The sequence below is a fragment of the Pleuronectes platessa genome, chromosome 21, assembly GCF_947347685.1.
Source record: "Pleuronectes platessa chromosome 21, fPlePla1.1, whole genome shotgun sequence".
NCBI classification, from domain to species: domain Eukaryota; kingdom Metazoa; phylum Chordata; class Actinopteri; order Pleuronectiformes; family Pleuronectidae; genus Pleuronectes; species Pleuronectes platessa.
Window position 1 is genome coordinate 8,654,267 of NC_070646.1, and position 25,903 is coordinate 8,680,169.

Sequence of the window (25,903 nt, forward strand, 5' to 3'; positions counted from 1 at the left end):
TTTGCTTTTTATCCATCCTCAGTCGTCTGTGTGATGCTTGAAAGTTTGTGAAAGAGAAGAAGAAGAAGAAGAGGGTAGGGGGTGGAGAGGAGGAAGTGGAGGGGGAGGATGATGCTTTTCCTGGCCAGCTGACCTATCAGTGAGCTCGCTTGTGGAGGCCTGTAGGTGATGCACATGCAGAGGAGGGAGAGGAGACACTGGCTGAGTCTGATTAAGTCATCTCTGCTGCGGGGGACCACTTGCCTCGTGACATTTGCCTCGCCACTAATTGCCTCTCTGATTAATTACACTGCCTGTGATGATGCAAACTGGAGTGGCGAGGTTCCCCGCCGTGCTGTGAACTCCTGCTGCCACCATGTTTTTTTATCTCCTGAGCCGAGGTTCACCATGACGCTGGATAGAGGCGCCAGTTGTTGGACACGATGACGGCCGACAAGGAGAAGAGAAGGTAAAAGCTGCATGTGCACAGATATTTTTTTTAATCATCTTCGAGTCGGTGTTTTTGAAAATATGGTAATTTGCACGTTTAATTGACCTGTTTCTGTGCTGGTTTGGTCTGTGACTAAGTGGTGAGGCCAAAGATGGTGTAACCACACGTGTGAATATACTTGAACTTTAACGATAACTACAGTGCGGTGCTCGTCTCCCCAACTAGTTCATCTGTTGTGGAAAAAACGAATCAAAGCAAGACTACATAAATATTTTAACAAATAAATAAAAACTCTCAGCAGCATAATGTTTTTTGAAACCTGATGATAACCTTTGAATGGAGTTTCCGTACTGAAGCATAATGTGCTTCCCTACATGTTGAGAAATTCTCAAATTGTCACTGTCATCAAACTGAAATATGACTCATCCAAGTTCCTGCAAAGTTGAAGTTTTGGAGATATGCCGGAGAAACTAAAAAAATGCACAGTAAAAAAATCTGAAAAAGTACAGAAATGTGAGTTTTGACTTAACGGAATTATTACTTAGTACTTTAGTGGTAATAAGTCATCAAGTCAATACGTCGAGTCTTCTGCCATTTCGCCAATACTCTCTTTGGAATGTCATTAAATCTTTTGTAATAACTGTATAAAATAATTACATGTCTCAATTACATTTAGTATTTTAAGTTGTGCTCTGTGCAATGAAAAGTGAATTCATAATTCAAACTGGGATCATAACAATTCCTTAATCAGCCCAAACAGTGTCACGGTCTCACTATATTCATATAATAACACGTGCTATGCAGTGATTTATTGTAGCTCACTTAAGCCTAATATATTCATACATATTCATATTTTTTTCATTTTTTTTTTACTGTTTCCTATTGTTTGCCTTACATAGGAAACAGTCAATTTAATTTAATTTAATTTAATTTGTAAGGGCCCGATGACTGACAGGCACTGACAGAAAATGAGGCCCTATTGAAATTTTAAGGATTATTATTATTATATATTATAAATCATTCTTACCAACATGCAAGGGAACATGTTCACATTGACCGATCTTCACAAAAATCGATACACATGTGTATCATGACCAGACAAACTAAAAAGTCACATATTTTTACTTTGAGGTACTTGTACCAGGGCTTACATCAGATCAACTTCAAATTGAGATGAGTGTCATCACAACAACATGGAGAAACAAACAACTCCAATCCTGCGTTAAGAGCTAGCGAAAACCAAGGTGAAATGTTTAATCAAAGCGTCTTTGTATAATTCAATAGTTTATAGATTTGTGAAGGTAGCTTGCAATAAAATGTTCGAATACAACTCAGTACACTTTTTATTTTCTTTGGCAGTAAACCAACTAGCACCACTGATGTATGCCTCAAGCATTCACACTAGGTCTATAGATAGAGAGATGGCGTATAACACTGCGTGTCAGTTAAATTCCCACTTTAACTTAAACTGTACATTTGAATATGGAGATTAACAGCAAGATTATTCACAGTAACAATGATTTAGCAATGAAATGACACCTCACTCACACACACACACGGTGTCAGTACCTGAACCTAAACACACATTTGTATTATTATTATTACAATTATTGTTAAGTATTATAAACATACCTGTGTGCAGGGCGATCAGCCGTGAGGCGGCCAGAAAGAGACGTCAAGTGGAGTCTGAGGTGTTTGGAGATTTATCTCGGCTGCTGCCTCTCCAACCCTCGGTCCGAGCCAACCTGGACAAGCCCTCTGTCATCCGCCTCACCCTCAGCTACATACGCATGCACGCACTGCTCAAAGGTAACACAAGTCATCACAGACATTTAACACCATCCCTCATACAACACCGACCAAAAACCATTGTTCTTTTAATTATACATACGAGTTTAGTGAACAAACATCCTAACGAAAAATAATGTTTTGAATATCGGCTTTAGTAACAATGCTTCTCTGCAGAACTTCTGCTTTGGATGAACCAGACATTTTCCACTAGGTGATAACATCAGGTTGTTGATGTAAGCTGTATAATATGTGTAATAGCACCTGGACTACACACGCACACACACACACCACATCCTTTGTGCACAGTTCCCCATAAACACAAACCCACTGTAGAACAGAACAGAAACATTTCCCATGAAATGAACAAAATGTTCACAGCAGAATCAACTATATCCCTCCATTTCTTTTATCTTCTGTCCCTGACCCTCAGTGAACTCTGCGACAGAGGCAGAGACCAGTCAGAGTGTAAAATATGGAGACGTGTTGGAAGGTGGAGAGGAAGTGTGTGACGGAAGACGAGACCACGGTGAGAAAGAGACGGAGGAAGCCGAGGCCTTGGGGGAGACACATCTGCATCTGAGCATCCTGGAGGGATTTCTGATGGTTTTATCCTCTGAGGGAGACATGGTCTACCTGTCAGACAATGTCAGCAAATACATGGGCTTGACACAGGTACACACTCACACACACACACACACACACACACACACACACACACACACACACACACACACACACATGTGCGCCTGTAATACAATTTAAATGTCTATGTGAATCTTGCTCTGGTTTACATTTAGGAATCTGGATTTTAAGATTAACGTGTACGTTATGTTTTCTGACAGACCGAGTTGATGGGACACAATATTTTCGACTTTATCCACCCCTCTGACCGTGAAGAAATCAGATCTAATCTACAGCTGATGTCAGGTGTGTGTGTGTGTGTGTGTGTGTGGGATCAAGAGTGTTATTTTTTGCAGATTTAAATTGTATAGCCCTGTAAATTGCCTGTTTTTTAGAGGGACTTTGGTGCGCTGCCACGAGGACCTTCGTCCTGAGGATAAAAAGCACTCTGACCCAAAGAGGAAGAAGCGCCAACCTCAAATCAGCGACGTGGAAGGTTGGTGAGAAACTGCCACAAAGGACTTTCCCTTTATGTCCCTCTACCTGGGACTCTTGAACATCACAAAGCGTATCTGATGGTCTTTATCATCTGATTGCCTAAATAAAACTGTGTGGCTTTATAGGTTCTGCACTGTCAGGGTCGAGTGAGGCTGTGTTCAGCTCCCTCCGCGGGGTCCTGCCTGCTGCTCACCTGCCGACCTCTGCCCCTGTCTCACACACTCCTCAGCACACACACCTTCACCAGCCAGCACAGCATGGACATGAGGTTCACACACTGTGACCAGAGGTGAGTCACACGGACACATCTACACTATATACAAGCATTTAAGTATTTATTTAAACGGTCAGTCTTTAGTATTTCCCCTGTTCAAATATAACATAAATTACTGATGTTATAATATGTAAAAAGATAGAAGGAGCTCTCTGAAAACTGAATGACTTGTGAAAGAGGAGGTGCCATTTTTCCACATAATGTAATTAATTAGAAATTCTTTGACACAAGGCTTGTCACTTTTTATTCGGCATCTGTGCTGCACATATATTTTAGATTTTAGTTTCAAGTTTCAATGCAAACCGTAGGAGACTTTCTGCAGCTGAGTGGATTCCACAGACATTTTAATTACTAATAACTGATGACTACAAGTTGCATGAAGTATTGAGGTATTATTGTAAGGAACTTTGAGGTTGAATTTTTCTCAGTAAACTGTAAACATGACATACTGTGGCTTCTCTGAGGATCACAAGTGTAATTCAAGCAAAAAAATCATTCAGAACTAAGGCTGCTGCTGAATAAGTAAAAGAAACTGCATTTGAATCATTAGACTAATTCTTTAAAGCGAGTATTTAGTGGAATAGATTCATAATTGTTATTGCTTTGTGCTTTTGTGTTTGTGCAGAGTGACTCTGCTTTTAGGCTACAGTCCTGTCGAGCTGCTCGGTCGTTCCATTTACGATTTCTGTCACACACTGGACACAAACTGTCTGACCAAGAATCACCTGAACCGTGAGTATTGATGCACACAAACCAAAACAAAAAACACACAAACACGTTGCACGCCTACTATTTGACTTGCACCTCTGTCCTGCCGCAGTGTGTTTTAAGAGTCAGTCCGTCAGCGGTCAGTACAGGATGCTGGTGAGGGGTGGGGGTTACGTCTGGGTGGAGAGTCACTGCGCCGTCATCCCCAGTGTCCGAGCCTCCAAGTCCAGGCCCCGCTCGTACCAGCCCCTCTGCATCATCTGTGTTACCTACATCCTCAGGTAAGTGTGTAATCTAGTTTTTGTGTCCTCTCTGGGACCCAGTCCAGAGGAAATACTTATCTTGTCAGGACTGGGGCCCTAATTGGGAACAAGGCCCTTATGAGGCAAAACTTCATTCCTGAGGTCCTGGTTAGGGTCAGGGGTAAGATGTGAACTGTGATTTCTCTTGTGTCTTACAGTGGAGTGGAGGAGCCGTCCCTGCAGCTCTCTTTGGACCAGACTATCAACAGATATCACAGCTGAAAATGTATTAACAGTCGACCTGTAGAAGAACAACAATCGGCTCGTATACTTCCTTCCGTCAAATGATCTCCATCGAGCTAGCTTTGATCAAATATAAGAGTTTCTCCCTCGAACTGAGCTGCTGTCTTCTGATATTTCTCACTTTGCAATTTTTGATTTGCACATCGCCGGAAATATTTGAACAAGCTGAGTATTTGGTTTCCACCAGACGCTTCAACAGAACCTGAGAAAACGACTTATTCTTAGTGGTTTGTAGTTTTGGTATTGCAGTGAGCGACTTTTTTTTGGACTTTTTACTACTCAAACTGTTTTGCATAAGAGTTGCATTCGCACGACATCTGTCTTCCGCAAAGAGAAAGTGAAAGTTAAAGGTGCAGACTGTGATTAAAGTGGAGCTGAAACAGGCAGTTTGACTTTTTACTGACCGCCCTGGGCCTGACCCTACTTCCTCTGAGGTTTCCTCCTGGGCCACCTGACACGGTGCGTGACATCTGACTGTGAGACCCAGACACATTGAGCAGTAGACACACACATAGACACATGCATGCATGTACACACACACACACACACACACACACACACTGAGTATATATGGGGTGATATATATTCTGCTGATGATGAGATGTGAGCAGACACAAGTCAAAGCCACAGCTTCCTGATTAGACGCATAAGAGGAAAGTTCTCGTGGGAACTGCTTGAACTTTTTACCTTTTGGCCTCTGAATGCACACACGCACACACACACACAAGAACACACACACACACACACAAGCACACAAACACACAAGAACACACACACACACACACATACAAGCACACAAGCACACAAGCACCGCATACACATGCACAAACACGAACTTTCAAACTAAATTGAAAGCAATCTGAAAATACAAATGCATTACAAACAATAAGTATCTATGACAAAAAAAGTCATAACAGCTTGTGTATTTACTGACATAACAACACAACTTGAGTTAAACAAAGGTAAATTGTGCCTAATAATGCCTTTAATAATGTAACTACATTAATAGAAACATAAGTTCTATATTTACATTTAATAATGCAGTCAATTCTGCTATCTCACATAAATGTGCATTAATGATCGTTTTTGTGTAAGGATTTTTATTTGGGTGTCACTCAGTAGGAACCTCAGTTTGAATGAAAGGATGTGAACCCGAGTGGATTCATATTGTCACCTTCACATTGATGCAGTCAGACTTCAGCATGCAGGGAAAAGGTCTTGCTCCATCTAGTGTTCAACTGTTGTCAGTGAAATATAGCGGCCATGTTCCTCCAGTCAGTTTGGCTTAGAGGCAAATAACTGATTAGATCTCCACTCACTTCCAAGGTGTTCAGAGAAAAAACAATTCTAAAGAAGAGAAACTCCAGTAAACAACAATCTAGTATTTTGATTTTTGTTGATGTTCACCAGGGTCCTTTGCTCTTGTTCCATAGACAGGCCTTGACATGTGGGTTTCTGAACAATCAGACAACAAATGGTTTATCTCATATGTCAAAGAACATGTCACTGCAGGACTTGAAAACAAATACAGATGAAAATGTGCCCCACAAAAGCTAATTAAAAAGTCTAAACCAGCCCAGGATTCAGATCTCTGTGGATTTAATTTAATTGGGATTACTATTTTAACCACTTTTTATTCATAGGGAAAAAACATTGTAAATGCAGTTAAAAGTGCAAATGCATAATACATCAAATCATTTAAAAATGGCACAATTCTGGTTTGTAATCTAATCAGAAACTTTAACAAAAAACCTGAAATCAAACTGACAGGTGAATACTGACAGCCCTAACCTCTAAATCAATATAATCCAACCAATTTCTGACAAAAATCTGCATTAAAATCTGCATAAAGTAAAGTTTACGGCATGTGTTTATTTTTGCAATAGTGTGACCTGATCTGAGACATGATCCTAATTATAACATTTCAATCCAGGTAATTAAATGTGTAACACTAGACGATAGAACCTGTCTAGGGTATGACCTTCCTCTCGTGTCAGCTGCAATAAGTGTTAGATAATAATTGAATGTGGTTCTAGATGATAATGATTAAATAAATCATACAGATTGACAGATGTACATTTGTTTCTAGAAATTTCTAGAAAGCAAGAGTTAAGTCTCTTTAGATTTAAAATTGACCCGGTACGGTCTGACTTAGTTTTAGGGGTTAATTTCATATTTGAATTGCCTTGTTTATTCTTTGACCTTGAATTTCTACTGATCATAATAAATATAATAATGTGAACTCGCTGCTCTGTTGAAAGGGAATAAAAGACGCTTGTTGAGAGTTATGGCCGAAAGGGAAAGTAAACCACTTGTTCAAAATGTTCAAAGAAATCCTCTTCATTAACTTGGCTTTAAGAAAAGAAATTCATCCTGTTGCATTATTTTTCTAAACTTCTATTTGAAACCTCTTTTTTAGGGGGGGTTAGACCATGCAAACGGTTTTCAAGGTGACCTTGGTGTAGTTGTGTTGTTGAAGGAATCTGTGTCCGGGAGTTGTCTCAGAAGCCTGAATGCTCCAGTATGACCCAGTATGAGGCGGACTGGGAGGAGGTCACAGGGGGGTGTTTTTTCTCTTCTCTCAATTTCATTCTAACAACCAGCTCCCAAAAAACATTCACACACACACACACACACACACACACACACACACACACACACACACACACACACACACGCGCGGAACAACAGTGTGTTCCTCAAATCATTTTCAGTGAAAACAACATGTGACCTGACTCATCAGGCCCGTGCTGTAGTCACCTCCCCTCCATGTTCTCTCTGCTGTTCACTCCACTCCTCCCCCAGTCACACCCCTACGGTTGGGTGGGTGTTGTCAGGCTGTGAGCCAATGGCATGACAGCGCTCGCTCACCCATTTAAATCCAAACATGATAAATGAAAAAAGTGTGTGTGGCAGAGTTAAAGAGAGCAAAACACTGAGGGGTTGGGAATGTTTAAATGATGTAATTAAAGATACACGTGCAGGTAAATACTGGGGGGCAATAAAATGAGTCAAAGGCCAATGAATTGCTCTATGTTTAGTAATTTAATTATTAATGCAGCCGTTGTTTTATTAAAACGAGATTGTATCTGGATAGAGAGTGGGTGGAAAAAAACCGAGCCGATGGAGATTGACCTGTGGTGCAGAGTTTGAAGTCCTTTAACTGATGTTTGACATGACAAGAGAAAACAGGTTGCGTCCTTGTGCGAGCTGACGCATTCATAAGAACCAGCTCAAGAACTCAGTGTAGGATTTCTGTACGACTATAGACAAAACATGTGTATTTATAGCCCGCGACAATAAATAAAATAGAATAAAATAAGATAAGTAAGAACATTTTACACATAAATATGAAATAATGTTAAATGGACTATATCTATTTAGAGTACATGTCGCAGCCAACCATTCATACACACATCCACAGAATGCTTCTAGACCCAGCTTTTTCTATCACAATGTCAGAAAAGCTTTCAGGGGCTATTTTAGATTCAGTATCTTGTTCAAGGACACTTGTGGAATGCAGCCTGGAGGTGCACCATCAACCCTTAAGTTAGTGTACGACCCTCTGTACCTCCTAAGCCACAGCTGCTCAGGAACATAAAGGAGCAGGAGAGAAGGGTTAATGGTGTGTACCGCTCAAAGCGCTTTACAGTACAGTTTTTGCCATTCACACACACAACAGTGCATCCATGTGGAGCACTTTTTCTATGATAAGGGACAATTTGGGGTTCAAGGATGCTTTGGGGTTCAAGGGCGCTTTGGCATGTTGAATGGGGCAGACTGGAATCGATCCGCTGATCTTCTAGGGGTTGTCATAAGGCCGGTTTTGAGAAGTTAAAATTGAGGTATGGTAGCATAGTATAGGTAAGAAAAGGGAATTAAGAATCATTAGAAAACCAAGTTGTTAATAACACTTTTTATTGATATTAGTCTTCCAGAAGTTTTTCCACAAAAACACTTTCTGTTAATCTGGAAAACTCAGCTCATCTCCTTTTTATTCATTTATGTGGCTGAACACAGCCAAGCACTGCAATTCAAAAACTGCATTGACTAAACAAAATTTTTATGATAGTTTTTTTTTAATGCAAACTAAATTGTGTGGCAACTTGCAAAGTTCAGTGTACAGACAGTCTGATGCAAATTTCTGTTGCATGCAGTTTTTTGTGCTGAAGCCTCTGATTGTGTGGTGTCCACCTTCTTCCCTTTATGGCTGGTATGCTCAGGAGGAGGAGTGACACAGGCCTCAGTTGTATAGAAAGCTTCCGATTATCTTTAGCGCCGCTTGTTATCTCCCAAAAAGGACAGAACAAACAGGCACACTAGTATGCAGATATTATATCTCTTCTCTCTTTCTCTCGCTCTGTTGTAGAATAATTTGCTTTCATAGTGGATATCAGCTTTTTTAAGTCAGTGATGCTCAAGGACCTTGAGTAGGTTGCCTGAAAGCAGCTTCAACAACAAAGTGATAAGCTCTCCCCTGTTATTGCATTACTACCAGTGAGACTTTGCCTTGACTCTGTTCCCATTGTAATGGGTAACATGGTTTCTATTGATTGTTCTTTCCTGACATCAGAGAGACAATACAGGGTGTTCAGAGACACGCAGCTTTACAATACAACCATGTTAACCTGCACCAGACCTGGATGTACTCTAATAATATTCATGTGTTTCTAAAAAAATCACTACTAAATGAGCCTTAAGTGACTTTTCACATTGTGCAATCATGTGTTTGTAGCACTGTTTAAGCAAAGTATAAATGTGTATTTGTACCTGGATCTAATCTTATCTCCTGTGCAGAGTCCACGGGTGTAAGCCCGGGTCAGGGCCTTTGATCAGCTGAGCTCAGCACTGCTATCCCCTCTCTCTGTGCCATGTGGATGATAATGATTTCATAAACTATATGTGTGAAGTATAGTATATATATATGGTTCCATGTACCTTTTACATAAGAGCGATTTCGTGCTTAGGTACCTCAGCTGTGCTCAGAGTGTGGGAGCAGATGCACAGACACGAACGTGTAACCAGAACAGAAATTGGCAGTTTTTGTTGAGAGTATTTTTGCAGACCCACACTTTGGCAAGTACATAGCAGCAGATATTAACAGCATTTAATTATTGATGTTACACTGTCTTGGCTCTTGTGGAAAACATTGGATTGCATGCAACGGGAGCAAAGTATAAAAAAAAGCTCTGCTGATTGGCTGATCAGTAGGTTGTACCCATGATACATTGCCCCTACGCTACATCAACAGGCCTCTTATGAAAATTATCTCGAGCAAGCTGGTAGTGCTGTCGCCACACTCTCTCTTTCACACACACGAACACACACACACACACACGCACGTCTGCCTTGTTCCAGCTGTCTCCTAAATGCTCTCCAGCAACACCCCATTCATTCACATGCTCACCATGTGTGATCTGCTGCCCTGAATTACGCTCTCCTACTTGGTCACACATATTTGCAAACACACAGAGCATTTGTATGTGTGCATAGTGATGCCCCACGTCACACTACATTTGGACAATACATGCAAATAAGTTGTTTGCACTAAACAGCGCAGAGAACACTTTGCTGCTAAAGGACTTGGTTTCAATACCTGCTTAAAGTTTGCTAGTGGGTCGGTGTAGGGATTGAAATGTGTCGGTCTGTCAGTCAGTCCACCACTGTGATCCAGACTGAAACATTTGAACACTTTGTGCAGACATTCATGGTTCCAGGGTTGTGTATCCCTGACTTTGGTGATTGTCTGACTTTTCACCTAATATCACTTGATCGAACTTTTTACTTTATTCAGTAAAATACATTACAGTCTGGCCGATGGATCAGAACGACATTTTGCACAGATACTAACGGATATTAGTTTTAAATAATGTCTCATTTAATCCAGTACTTTGGACCAAATACCTGCAAAGCGTATGACCTTCCAATCAGCCTCAGCTTTAAATTGTTTCTTACTAGCAAATGTTATCATGCTGACACACTAAATAGGAAATGTGGTATCTGCAGACTATCAACGCAGCCAGATCAACTACAACCATTTATCATAGTTGCTCTTGAGGGTGGCTGATCACGCATACACTGCGGCCCTTTTCATCATCTCTCTCTCTCTCTCTCTCTCTCTCTCTCTCTCTCTCTCTCTCTCTCTACGGATGTATCACTCACTAAACTGATCAGGGAAGTGCTGATAACAGCAGGACCTTCCATCAAGCCACAAAGTACAAAACTCTACCATACAAAGGCTAATGAATGACCAGGCTGGTGCACTACCTTTCTACCTGCTCAATTCCCTGTAATAATCTATAATGGCACACAGGGGAAAGCAGCTAGATCAAACAACCCTGTTAAATTCAATATAACCCATGTCTGTTTGCACATAGTTCTAAAACGGTTGAATATGGCAATTGAACTGTCTTATTATACAAATAGGAGGGTCTGTTGTTTCAATGGTGTGGACACATCCATAGGAAAACTCGTATAGGGCAGTTTGCAAATGCAGTTAAATAATTACCTTCGTGAAGGTACGATCTGTTTACTGCACTTGTGTATTAGAATGTATTAATCCAAAGGAAAACTCAGGCAGCAGCTAATGTCTTATGCAGAAGAGTTTAATGTAGACTTGATGTATCAAGGAGACCCGAAGCTTGAACAACATACAAATGGAAACAGTGTAACATCAGCAGTTATCACCCCCCAAGTCTGAAGATGTCTCACACGGCATCCCAATTTTTCTCCCTCACTTTGCATCACCCTTTCCAACATCAAATAATGGAAAGGCTATAATTGCTGTCACTCTCTATGTTACATGAAGGTGTTTGCGTCCTATTGGATAGTTAAGCATAAAGTATGCATTTAAGCTACGTTGTGTCCTTACGTCTTACCTTACATGAAATAGGCAAAAGAGTTGGAGTTTGGTGACACTCTGTCTGGGGCATCTGAGTTAGATATGAAAGTCCATGAGCAAAGACACTACAATTTACATCTAGTATCTGGTTATCTATAACCAGACCTTGAGTATTGCTTGAAAAGAGAACGGAGTATGTGTGCAATTAGACAGGCACTATGCTTATAATGGTATTGTGCAGATGTAATATGTGAGGATAGTCAGAATTTCCTCAGCACAGGGGTGGGTGAAATCTGATTTGCTCCTGACGTGCCACTTACTGACAATCCTGGACATATAACTGGCCCCTCTGTGTAAATTGTGGCCTCTGACTTAGAATAAATCCTAAAGCCACAATGGTTGATTGAATTTGATTTTTGTCTTTTATAAAAACTTCTTTTAATTGTTTTTATTCCATTTAATTCGGATGTTAATGTTTTTTAAGCCGATCCTCCTATTATTTTATCTCATACTTTTTTATCTTTATTTCCACTTCTTTAAATTGTTTTTATTCTAATTCATTTATACTTCATTATTTGTAACCGAATGCTCCTGGAATTAAATGTGCTTTGGATATGCTTACTCGCTAATAAACTGACGTGCACGCGCGGTCAATAAACCAGATGCTAGAATCACTGGCGACACCTCGGGAACGCGCGCTGTCAGCTACATTGACTTGCCTCGCACGGGCACGCGCACGCCTCGGACCTCCTCTCGCTCTGCCACGCCGGGGCTCGTGCACCGTTTTAAAGCAAACACGCGCAGCGGGTCGCTCGCACTCTGCCAGAAGACAGGACCCGGTGAGGAGTCGCTCTTTCTGCCCCCCCCTCTCTCCTGTCGTCACCCTCATTGTCCTGGTTGCTTTGCTGCCCTGTTTTCTCCAGTTCTTCACGGTTAGCTACCTCCGGTCATGTATCGGTATTTCGGGGAGCTGCTGACCCGCTCGGCGGGGAGCGCCCTGGCCTCGGGGTGCGTGGACTCCGCTCTCCCGGCGTCCGCGTCCCTGATGAGGGTCCGCCACTATGCAGACGCGGCCGAAAAGCCCGACGACCCCAACTTCTTCCGCATGGTCGAGGGCTTCTTTGACCGCGGAGCCTCCATCGTGGAGGACAAGCTGGTGGAGGACATAAAGACCAGGGAAACCCCCGAGCAGAAGAGGCACCGTGTGCGGGGCATCCTGCGCATCATCAAGCCCTGCAATCACGTCCTGAGCGTGAATTTCCCCATCAGGAGGGATAACGGAGAGTGGGAGGTGATCGAGGCGTACCGCGCCCAGCACAGCCAGCACAGGACTCCCTGCAAAGGAGGTAAGACCTGCGGCAGACCCCCTACCCCACACTGGCCCCTCTGCTAGTTAGCCTCAGCCAGCTACTTAGCATGAGTTAGCAGCAACGTTAGCCCCTTAAAGGCACAAAACACAAGGAAGTCAACTGCTGCAGCTTGAGCTCACCGCAACACACACACACACACACACACACACACACACATTCAGCCACTGGTTTTATCCGGAGCTAGCCGACCTCACATCCGAGTATAAACTCCGGCTGCTTAAACTGAGACTTTCCGGGTAGTTTGCAGTGACCTTCCTGCTCACCTGTGGCTGTTTTTTGCTAGCCTAAGGGGCCACCAGCAAGCTAGCATTACCCTGTTTAATATCGCCTTCTAAATCCATCAATCTTAAGAATGCACTTACTAATGCATCTTTTTGACATAATTTTCTCATTATCCATTGGTCTGATCTCCAGATTTGGATTGGACGACCCTATGCAAATCTGTTTACTGTCATCACCAACGTCGTCTATGCATATTCTAATCTAATTTATGGTGTGATGGAAAGGGCAGAACCCAGTTGTTATGTCCTTGAGCACTTCCAGATTTAGCATCCCCACATTTGCTGCACAGAACACATGGTTGGAGCCATTGCACATGTCCTTGGAATCAAAGAAGGCTGAAAAAAATCCCAAAAGCAGAGCTACTACACTGATTAGGATCCTCCCCATTATATAGACAAATACTCATCTACTTTATGCAGGAGCTGTCAATACTTTCTGTCAGGCTCAAGCAGAATATGTTATAATATCCTTTATGCTCACTGACCTATGCTCCATGGCCAGAGTTCAAGGTTCAGAGCCGGAGCATTATGGGTTTTCTGCTTAAGTGCACTCTGGGTAAATTGGGAGTGGAGCTATGTTGTATAGGAAGACAGGAGGTGTGTCAGCCTTGGGGATGGGGGTGGTCGTGTTTCCGGGAACTCCTATTTGTCAGTGGTGTGACAGGCGGGGAGGGGGCTGTGGAGAGGAGGCTATCTCGGTGGAAAAGAGGCATGCCTTTCAGTCAGCGCAGTCAAAGGGCACGTTTGAATGGTACGGAGCTGACATTGGCCTGTTATTAACACCACCAAACCCTCTACTGCAGCCGTGTAACGTGGCGAGTGAAAGGCCTATTCTGGGGGGAGGCAGATTTAGACTGAAGACGTGCACTTTCCTGAATGGGCCGTGCACAGCGATATATTGTTTTAAAGGACGCAGTCTTACAGGCCGAGTCAGAATGTCCTGATCTACGTGACCCTGAAAGTATCCATTACACATCAGCAAACCACTTATCACTAATGCATCAGTGCACCCATTGATGAATTTGCAGCACCACACTAAACAGCCAGTTAGCAGTGTGAAATGCAGGGAAAAATCTGACTCCAATCAAATCTGTTATACCAAGCAAAACCTTCACGATACCTTTCATGAGAGCAAGAGAACTGCAGAGTATCACCACAAGCCGAAGCTCTATCCAAATCAAAACCCTGCTCGGCATTAAAAATCATATTTAGCGTTAGCGTTACTAGAACGCGTTACTTCCGGTCTCGCGTCGCTTAATTTAGATCACAGGAACAGCTAACCAGTTGTTCCAATGGCTGACCACACAAATCACTGAATGTGTGGCAACTTTGAATTCAAACTTATAAAGTAAATTGGAAATCATTTTGCAATTTGCTGGAGTTACTGTCTTTTTACACAACAAAACATGCATCACTGTGAAACCACAACTTCTCTCTTATCTTAACTTGCGCTACATATTAAAAAAAAACTGCAGAGCTCATTGATTCAAGTGGTTCAGTAAACATCATTGATATGGTGCACAGACCCTCAGTTGTGGTCAGATCAAAAGTGCAAAGGCTGTTTCTGTGTGTGCACATTGAGGGCCACATAGAGCAACAGCTGCTTTCTACTGAGTGAGCGTCTGGGGCTATACAGTAGGTGATTGTTGCTTGTGCCGCATAGCCAGCCTTAGCATTACCATCTATTTACTTACCAGTTAAACATGAGCATCGTTAATTCAGTATCCAATTTCCTTCCATTACTCACCAACAGTCGTTGAAAGCAACGTCACTGTTAACGTGTATTTGTGTTACTTGTTTGCTTCTCATGAGGTTAGTATCCTAAGCTGCCATCCTCAGCTTGTTCAGCCCATCCTGTCCCTTTTTAACAGTAAGCCATTGTTGTCCAAGCTGCCCATTCAGCATAAAATAATCTCTTATGGTTTACACACTTCAAGAGGAGAGTTTTGTTACAAGTTGCTCCACAGTACACGCCACTCAAGATGTGTTTAGTCAACATCCTTCTCCTTTCTGTGCAGAAGTGGAATAGATTCTTGGCATAAATTCATGTCACATGGAAAACACAAGTTCAGCAGTTTGTGAAAGCTGCATAGGTATGTTATAGAAGTTAAAGACCTTTGAATAAAGGCAAACTCGCTTATATACACATATACACACAAGGATCGCTATGTGCTTGCTGAGGAAAAATGAACAAGATTAAATGGGTATTTAAGAAGCAATTACTATTAAGGTACAATCTACCAAACACACCTTAATCTAAGCCATTGCTTTAAAAGGAGTGTAGCAATGCAGCCAAGAGGCTCTGACTCACAAAGCTCCATTTTGTGAGGTCTAGTGAAAAAAAATCCAGCTCATCTGACTCCAGTGGAAACTCTGAATTTCAGCGTGGCCTCAGTTTATATGAGAAAAGTCTGCCCTTCCAATTCAGAGGAATGTGTTTACAGACATGTTTTGATTTCTTGTTGCTGGGATCGGCTGTTGGTTGGGTGGATACATGGTTAGATGGTTGGTTGGGTGGGGGATGGGCTGGCAGCTAGGCTTATTCTTTTCCCCCTTTTAATTTGATCACTGTGCCCGAGATTGTCCTCCACGGTCAGCCTGAGGAAACTCAGCTGATCTGTGGATGAATGGTGAGGAAGATGAAGGGGAAACCACAACAGCACTCTACAAGATGAAGCTTTGTTTTCAGGATGTCTGATCTTTTCCTCGTCTATTCCAAAATCTCAGTAATAACAGACTCGAGATGAGAGGCTCTGACTGTGTTAACACACACATAAATGATGCCAGTAAGTGGGATTTTGCATTTCCTGTGTTTTTGCTTGTGGTTGGAACACATGCAATGACACACAGGGCTTTCTTCTCCATTGAGATTCTACAGTCCCCTCTTTGTGGCGTTTGCCCTTGGATTCCTCCGCCTAAGCTAACTCTGGATACACTATATTTGGTATCACCGTCAGTCTCTCACACACACAGACACACAAACTGTTCTGGTATGGCCTGGCTGGCAGCTGGCTATTTGATCGCGTTTTTACGCTGCGCTGGGGGTAGATCCACACATGTTACACTTGCAACGGCAGTAAAATCAAGACAGCAGGAAGAAATCACTGCAGCTTGCGGGCTGGGGTCAGAATGGGGGACTGGGATTGGCTCACTCGGTCTCCACCCGCCCACCTCCGTTACTGTGGCTGTCAGACACAATCAGTGATCTCTGACCGGTTTATGTACTCTTGTGCAATTGCATAGAACATACTGTGAGCAATCATTGGTCCAGTCTTTGATAGTATTATTCTGTTGTTGAGATACACATGTAATGGTGTTTGTGTAGGCCATTTATTTTAAATACTGTTCTGTAAAAATACCAAAACTCCATTTGAATGACTTGAATATGATCACACATAAAGCCCTTTTTTGTGCATTTTCCTTTTTTCCAGTTTTTTTTTTGTAAGGTTATCATGTTTTAAACTTCCCTCTGTATCTTTGTGTGTTTCCTCAGGTATCCGTTACAGTACAGAGGTGTCTGTGGATGAGGTGAAAGCCCTGGCCTCTCTGATGACCTACAAGTGTGCCGTTGTCGGTAGGTATTGATGTCTAAGCTTTCCACAAAGCCTCTTAGCTCTTATCCCCTGATCTCTACAATTTCTTTTTGCGCTTTCATCTCTTTTACGTTTAATGCTCAAAAGCAATCAGGACCATTTGACAGCAAGTTAGGTTATCGGTCATGTAATGCTAGCAGAGAATAGGAATCAATCTTTAGTTTTGCTTTGTCGTCTTCTAACTACACATTAAAAATGCAGCTCTGCCTGCGTATGTTATCGTCTTGTGTGTTGGCAAAAACATATCTACATTATGTTCCTGTTTTTTTCCTCCAGATGTGCCGTTTGGGGGAGCCAAAGCTGGAGTAAAGATCAACCCCAAGAATTACTCTGTAAGGCTTCTAATATCAATCCCTCCTCGCCTACGCTTAACACGCACATGTGGAGATTTACAGCAATGTTTTGTGTGTGTGCTGTTATGCTTAAAGCGAGACAGTCCAAGAGGAGATCTTGAGGCTGGCAGTCATATGAGGAAGATCAGTTTCACTGTGTGTCTCTCACATCCAAACAAACCCCAGAGGATGATTCAACCAAACAAGAATGCACAAGCCAGGGCTGCAGAGTCTCACCCCTTCATGTTGTATTTCTCCTCTATTGAATGGAGAGAGATCAAGTTAAATTTAAAACCTGGAAGAACTGCAGTGCCAGTAAATGAAGATAAAAAGTGCAAAGTTCACATTCTTTCATTGAGGATTCCCAGCCTTTTATTTGATTGATCATAGGGAATTTAGTCCATCTATTGATTGCTACTTTGAGATGAACAGATTTAAAGTTCATTGGCTGTTCTTATCAACATAGCTGGAGCTTCTTTCTAAATATCTGATGGCCATATTACTTTATATGGAACTGCCACTGTGTTTTTATTGACCTATACTGTCTGTGTGTCCATTTGTAGGATAATGAGCTGGAGAAGATTACAAGGAGATTCACCATTGAGCTGGCCAAGAAGGGATTCATTGGTGAGATTCTTTAATCAATAATCCTAAAACTTGGTACTCAAAAAGTTAGAAATTGTTTTATAATTTATTCTGTGAGTGATAATTTATCATACTGCTTTTTATTTGTTTGCTTTGAAAGATGAATGTCAGGTGTCCTTGTCACTGTTTATTCAAAGAGGTGAAGTGATGAATATTACCTGAGAGAAGCAAACATTTATTGTCATCTAGTGCTGTTTATTCAGGTTGGGGTAGCTCAGGGTGTGCCCGTGTCAACTGACGAGAGCAACAATAGTGGTGTCACAAGAAAGAAAAGGGATTGAGATCGAGTTTCACAGTGAAAATGATGTTAAGAGGTGAAGAATCTGAAGTGAAAACGCGTATATTCTGTATGCCGTGGTGGAAAATGTAGTTAAAGTTTTAAGTTAAGTACACAAACAGATCAGCAGGTTAACAGCCCCCATACGGGCACATTCTTCACCCCTGCCTGGATGCAAGTTAGTGTTTATAAAGTGTGCTGTGCAAACACAGCACTGAGTAATATAACAGTCTGTTATTTGTATATATTGATATTTTATATGCTTGTAAACAAACAGTTGTTTCATTTGGTGAGGTTTTATACAAGGCCCTTCACTGGTGAATTCATACATACACCCTGGATGTGCAGCAGTACCCACTTCACATTCTCTACTCTATTGTGTCACTGTGAGTGTAACATGGTCAAACTGCCCCTATTGAGAGATTGGCTCATCCTTTTCTTACTCTCAGTACTCCCCTCCCCCACCTCTCTGCATGCCTGCTTCTGTTTTTGAACCTTGTTCCTGAATGCCAGCCCGAGGGCACATGTATATACAGTATGACACAATGTCTTGTGCTTCATGTTTCTGTCATCCAATACTGTGCTGTCAAGGACAACGTTTATTCAAATTTGTTAGGATCTGCAGAGGTACATAGTCGCTGGCACACTTTACAATGCTCTCCCTTCTTGTACCCTCTTTTCCTCTCCTACACAATCTCTGTTCACCAGGACCTGGCATCGATGTCCCTGCCCCGGACATGAGCACAGGAGAGAGGGAAATGTCCTGGATTGCCGACACATACGCGAACACCATTGCACACACTGTGAGTTCTCAGACATACAAATAGAAATGTGTGCTTCGGCTGGTTCTTTTGGTACGAATCGGAAAATGGGCCAAATGGAAAAACAAGGAGTGACTCACATGTAAACCATGAACAGTGGTTTCCTGCCTCTCCCTTCCCATTAGGGAGACATTCCTGCTCTCTTGAAGTCAGCTTAGCAGGCAGAGGCCTGTGTGTTTCTCTGTGTGTTATCGGTTAATCCTTATGCTATCCAAACCTGTCAAACTGGTGTTATTTGATAAGAGATAGGAAATATTTACCCACGTGTGTGTGTGTATTATCAGAATGTTCATATGCTTATAGCAGCTGTTAAAAGTTTCATCCAACTGCCACATGTTATAATTCTCAAAAACTCGAACATGATAAAGCCAACTGCAGTGTTATGAGAATCCAAATGACACTACCAGGGCTGGACTGAAACAATAATTCTGGGCAGGAATTTAACTCCAGGCCAAACTCACGCAAACCATCAGACTGGTAACTTTGTAGGCTAATTCCATTCTGATGTGTTGAACGAGCAACAGACTAGTTATAAGTTTGGCCCCTATCTTCATATGGAAGGAAAGTGATCCAGTTTACAAAATGAAAAGATGGGGACTACCAATGAAATATGAAAGCATGTAGGTTCAGTTATAGATATTTTAATTATAGGAGAAAGTGGAGGCCACACATGAACAGTCATAGCAGAAAATCCAGTTAATATAACATGAATTGAAGAACTCTCTCTGTCCTACTCTGAACGAGGGTAAACAAAAGTCACAGAATGGCTTTCTGGCCACAACTCTTCATTCTTCTGACATGTCATCAATGATGGATGATACTTATTATTAATGGTTGTTACCCAACCCTGCAACAACAGTGTCTGTTAGCGGAAGCCTTTCAGAGGTTGCCTTTATGCACAGCTCAAGTTGGTCCCTCCCTTATGTAGAATCCGATGTATCATTGGTCCTCTTCATAAAAATAGTGCTAATTTTTTCCTGCGCTCATTCATTTTATTTGCCTTTTTTGGTAACCAGTGAGTCGACCAAGAATAGGGGTTTTGCTGGAATCTATCTTTTAAACAGGTTCCTCAATGGCTACTAAATGTATTGTTTTAATTTTATGAACCCACAATCCGATATAGGGTTTCATGATCTATAATTAATATACATCAAGCACTCTTGCATATCCATGTTATTAAAATATTAAGTCCCATTCCTTTCTCATTGACACTTGATTCCCCTTTCCACTCTAGTTCTTAAATCTACTTTCACCGTATACAGTCACAGTGACTTCTGTTCCAGATACCCCTGGCAGGACTTAAGAGTGTGTGACACACTCCTGCTCTGGTTATCTGAGTGCAGAGGATTATGGGTAACGAGTGGGGTGCGCTGATGTTCTTTCAACCATAGTCTGGAACTGGCACTGCTCAACCTCTTAGTATATGCATGCCAACGTGGCCACCACATGCTTTTTTAAAAAATCTGACTAGATTCAAGAATTCATATTAAATTTAGAATGAGTGGAAGCATTAAAAACTTGCTTTGGCTCACTGGAACACACAAAATGAGTCTTTAAGAACATGGTAACTATACTCGTGCTGTTTACATAATTTTCTAGTCTATGATGTTTGTCTTCTGACCTTCCTCGCCCGTGTTTACAGGACATCAACGCTCACGCATGTGTGACAGGAAAACCAATCAGCCAGGGAGGAATCCACGGACGTATCTCAGCCACTGGCCGTGGAGTTTTCCATGGTATCGAGAACTTCATGAATGAGGCTTCCTACATGAGCATGGTTGGTCTGACCCCTGGCGTCCAGGACAAGACCTTCGTCATCCAGGTACACAAACTAACGCCTTCATGTGTGGTTTGATGACAGTGGAAACATTTAGCTCAAGAGGAGATGTACCGCCAATACTGCAGGGGATAAGATTTCATTTGAAAGCACAATGAGGGGGCTTTAGAGCTGCGTCTCAATCAGAGCTGTGCCATCTGTTCTACTCTGGCCCTGATCTCCTCACACCAAGCAGCGGCAGGGAACTGAAGGAGTTTCCCTTCTTTGTTAATGGGAAATGATTCAAAGGAAGTAAGACTGCTCTGGCTCAATTATTCCTGCTTGTCGAGCATAACAAATTATATTTTTATATTGATATTTTTCGGGTCTTTGTGTGAAGGAATAAATGTAATCAGTGGAATGCTCAGATCACGAACATTTATTTCGCATAACGCGACAAAATGGAAAAATCTTAGAAAGCGTTAGAAAGAAACAAAGGTGAGTTACAAAGAACCATGGGAAGGGCTTTCTTTCTCTCAGTGTACCATTTTAAACAGTACGTATTTAAGAAGAGAAGCAGCAGTTTCACTTCCACTCGTCACATGGCCTCACCTCGCTTGTGATGGACACAAAGACACTCTGACAAATGGCAACCTCTCGACATCGGCCTCCTCGGCTTTCCTCGCATACTTTATTTACCACTTTTCCATGACAAAAACTATAATCTGACACACTTGATTGACGTCTCTGTATGGTGTGTGTCTGTCAGGAGGGATGCACCCTGTGTAACCTTCTCACACTTAAAAGAGGCTGTGCTTATACTTGTTTGCACATGGAATTATTATTTCTTTGTTTTATACAGATTGTCAGCAGTTATAAAACAATTAGGTTTGTGGAGAGGGTATTCGAGTGATGATGGGGGTGGGGGGGGACCGAGGAGGTGAAGAGGCGGCAACAACAGATGAATCATGACGAAAGTTCAGCTTATCCCTCTCTGTGTGCGTGTGTGTATGTGTGGATTACGTTGTGCTGAGATTAGATTTGCTAAGCGATATATTCGTAAGAGAGGACATAGCAGATCTTGTTCTTGCTCCTACCGACTTGATTTATTTAGTTTTATATATATATATTTTTTGAATCAACCATGAAGTCAGTCCTTAGACTCTCTGTTTTCCTGTGATGCTGTGTAGAAATGTTAATAAAAATGAGGGCATTTATATACAGTATATGAATATCCATATCACCTACCCACCATCCTATCTGATTTAATCAGCTGGCTCCAGCACTGATGTACTTTTAATGATGACACATTTTACATTACAGCCAGTTCACTGACCCCGAAACATCCTGTGTTTTTATTGTATCTATCCTGTCTCCATTTCTAGCCAACATAATCAAACATACCCAACTTGTCTGACGTCTCCTTTTAGCTCATATTACAGCAGATGATGATGGTGGTGTTATAACCTTAGCAGGCCACAAGGTGGCACCAGAGGCTATAGTTACTTGGAGCTGAGCTATACTTTATGGTTGAAGAAAATTTGTATAATTTATATATACAGTATGTTTACTATTTATACAACTTAATGATAACCTTCTTGCCGTGACTTTTCACAGGGCTTTGGTAATGTGGGTCTTCACTCCATGAGGTACCTGCACAGGTTTGGGGCCAAGTGTGTGGGTATCGGTGAGATCGATGGAGCCATCTACAACGCAGAAGGCATCGACCCCAAGCAGCTGGAGGACTACAAACTGGTACCAGCAAAGTTTTTGTGTCTCACTGATTCATTCTCATTAAACAGTATTTCTGTCAGTTTGCATTTCTTCTTTTGGAAATAAACATTATATTTATCCTCCTTTTTCTGTGTGTCTCTGCAGCAACATGGCACCATTGTGGGCTTCCCAGGAGCCAAACCCTACGAAGGGAGCATTTTGGAAGCCGACTGCCACATCCTGATCCCTGCTGCTGGAGAAAAGCAGCTCAACCGGAATAATGCCCGCAGAATCAAGGCCAAGGCAAAGAATAATTTTGATCTACACCTCAAATCATTATGTGGATTGATAAGAGTGCAGTCATCTTAAGTTCCGTTTGTTTGGTGTAGATCATTGCTGAGGGTGCCAACGGTCCCACCACCCCAGAGGCCGACAAGATCTTCCTAGAGAATAACGTCATGGTTATCCCTGTAAGTAGAACATTTCTACACTGTTTTTACACTTCCTTGAGTCTTTGTTCTTCTCATCTGTTTTGTTTTACTTGTAAAATGAATAACGTTAAGTGTTAATTTCAGTGTCTTTGTTAGTCAGAATAAAAAAGTATTATTAACAGGCAGATCCATCTGAGTGAGTGTTGTTTTACTCTACAGGACATGTACCTGAATGCTGGTGGTGTGACGGTGTCTTATTTCGAGTGGCTGAAGAATCTTAACCATGTCAGCTATGGAAGACTGACCTTCAAATATGAGAGGGACTCAAACTACCACCTGCTCAGTGAGTACAAGACGACTGCTTTGTAATTCCTGCACAATCTACCGACAGCTGAAATAAGCTTTGAGAATACAGCATGAAGAAACCAAATAGTCTTCTGATATCTTGTTTCCCTCTCCCATGTTCTCTCTTATAGTGTCTGTGCAGGAGAGTTTGGAGAGGAAGTTTGGCAAACAGGGGGGACCCATTCCCGTCGTACCCACTGCTGACTTCCAGGCCAGAGTCGCTGTGAGTAACATCTACTGTATTTTATATAGCATAAATGATCAATAAACAGAACAGTTCAATAATTTGGATCGCTAGCTCTGATCGCATCAGGAAACGCTTTTCAGTAGAAATAAGTTTAAGAAGAGACTTGAAAGATGACACAGACTCAGACGACTTAATATCCTTGTGCAAGTTGTTCAAGAGCTTCGAGGTCCAGACTGCAAAGGCTCGGCCCTATTTAGCTTGTAATGTGGTCTGTGGGATAGTGAGGAGACCTGAGAGGAGAATCTCATGCTACGCAAAGGTTCATAAGAGATTTAAAAGTCTAAGACTGACCGTGTGTTTAACACTCATTTGTCTCTGCAGGGTGCCTCTGAGAAGGACATCGTTCACTCTGGATTGGCCTACACCATGGAGAGATCTGCTCGGGTAAGTGAACCCACAGCTGCCATCTTTAGTTTGGTAAACTGATATGAGACATTACACTTCCATATCAGGGATCTTCAAATGTGCGTGGTTCTTTTTCCTTTTTCTCCTCTGTGATCAGGTCATGATAATTGATTCTGTCTTTGAGATATTCAGGGCCTGTTGTGATATGTAGTTCTTAATAAAAATGTCTCCTGCCTTTTCAGCAAATCATGCGCACGGCAAGCAAGCACAACCTGGGTCTGGACCTGCGGACGGCTGCATACGTCAACGCCATCGAGAAAGTCTTCAAAGTCTACAACGAGGCGGGGCTCACCTTCACATAAACTGCCAATCACCACCCGCACCTCCTCCCCCTCTACCCGCCTGCTATTGATCAGCCTCTCCTGGCATTTTCCATCCATCACACAGCCTTCAGAACATATCGCTGTTTACGCCTGCGCTTTGGCTCTTTCTCTCCCACACTTGCGCAGCGACACATTGGCCAGCCTGGTATTTACCCTGTGATCTTTGTGCCGCAAATATACTGAATCTTTATCCCTGCTTGAATCTTGTCAAATCCTGTTTTGCTTTTGTTGAGGAAAATGCAGATAGTGCTCCGTCCTGAGAGAGAATGGAAAACCCCATCCCTCCCTCAGACCCCGTATACATGTTAATGGTATTGTTGTAAGGCAGCCATGTTCAAAGCGCCCCTTTATTTTTTTGTAATCGCTGAACGCATGTGTGACCCTCCTGTTTCAGTCGTCATCACTACAGATGCCTTATTTCAGATAGATGTCTGTTCTGAGAATGAGCAGTTTTACTTTAATAAAAAGGGATTCAGATGTAACTTCATGTGAATAAGAGAATAGAGTTTATTACCCTTCAGTTTGTCGTCTCACTGTTTTGAGGTGTAAAGGTTAGAGGTGAAGTTGCCAAGGTTCAGGATTCCCAACAATGATGTAGTATTTTTCTGCTGTAGTTTTTACCTTTTCAAGATTAAAAAGATGCTCTCCCCCATCTCCTTGTCCCTTTCTTCTTCCTCCTGTTCCCGCCGCTTGCTCTAATCTATAAAAGCAGCTTCTCCCTTATTCCTCCACTCGCCAAGAAAGGATCAGGGTGGGAGGCGAGGTGTCACTGTGATCGCCTGATCCCGGCTTTCATTTTAATTTTTTCTCAATTTTAACCGTCCAGTTCCTCAACATACAAACCATTCTGGAGGAAATTATTTTTTATTTTTATTCATTTTGTGGAAACCAATAAAATGTTCGGAACAATATGGGCGTGTCGTGAGTTTATTTTAATGAGTATCAGGCAATGACTGTTGCTACCGACACTGCTTAGACTTCAAATTTAGACTTAACGTTTTGTACAATTTTAAACGGATGAATTACAACAGGTAAATTAATTGTGCTGTACGCTCTGATTTGTTTGAGCTGTTTTAATGCTTAGCTAAGTTAACCACCTCCCAGCACAGACAAAATAATAAAATAATAAAGATATTGATAAGTAAACAAAGAACTTTTTCTGGGACTTGTTGCTCAGTTTTGTTCCATGGCCCCGACTATGTGAAGATAACCAAAGCCTTGTATTTTCATTCAGGCCCCTCTTCAATAAACTCTCCACACCGTAGCTGGATTTCAACAAAACATTTTTAATTTCACTGGTACTGTTTATAAAATCAGCGAGTCTGCTTTGATGCCAACTTAAACATGGTGTGTGTGTATTTGTATTTGTGTGTGTGTTGGGGGGCGGGGGGTGTTAAGACAGTGTGTACTTGTTAGTGTAAGAGTGTTGAAGTGTATGGTCTGTGTGTGTGAATGTCAGATTGCTTAATAAGGCAACATGCAGTCATCAGTTTCCATTGGCCTCAAAGTAAAAACACACACCTGCTCCAGAAACACACATACACACACATTGCTGGCTGAAACCGTTCTACGTTAACACACACATATACGCACACACATACAGTGCATACTGACGCGCACACACAGACTAGCAGTGGAAGGTGGCGTTACACAGAG

At 42.0% G+C, this 25,903-nt stretch overlaps 2 protein-coding genes across 2 annotated transcripts; both read left to right on the forward strand.

Moving 5' to 3' along the window:
- The first annotated feature begins 64 nt into the window (after positions 1 to 64).
- On the forward strand, positions 65 to 5,253 carry epas1a (endothelial PAS domain protein 1a). The gene is made up of 9 exons (XM_053413247.1): positions 65 to 448; positions 2,073 to 2,239; positions 2,652 to 2,893; positions 3,064 to 3,148; positions 3,238 to 3,338; positions 3,466 to 3,629; positions 4,240 to 4,346; positions 4,435 to 4,603; positions 4,783 to 5,253. The coding sequence occupies exons 1-9, from the start codon at positions 423 to 425 to the stop codon at positions 4,844 to 4,846; spliced, it is 1,125 nt and encodes a 374-aa protein (XP_053269222.1). The 5' UTR covers positions 65 to 422; the 3' UTR covers positions 4,847 to 5,253.
- A 7,268-nt stretch (positions 5,254 to 12,521) lies between these two features.
- glud1b (glutamate dehydrogenase 1b) lies at positions 12,522 to 25,158 on the forward strand. Its single transcript, XM_053413248.1, has 13 exons — positions 12,522 to 13,054; positions 16,853 to 16,933; positions 17,229 to 17,284; positions 17,848 to 17,911; positions 18,915 to 19,009; positions 20,670 to 20,849; positions 22,401 to 22,538; positions 22,662 to 22,799; positions 22,886 to 22,966; positions 23,147 to 23,270; positions 23,404 to 23,495; positions 23,841 to 23,903; positions 24,107 to 25,158. Exons 1-13 carry the CDS (start codon positions 12,658 to 12,660, stop codon positions 24,224 to 24,226), a joined length of 1,629 nt encoding a protein of 542 aa, XP_053269223.1. The 5' UTR covers positions 12,522 to 12,657; the 3' UTR covers positions 24,227 to 25,158.
- The last annotated feature ends 745 nt before the right edge of the window (positions 25,159 to 25,903 follow it).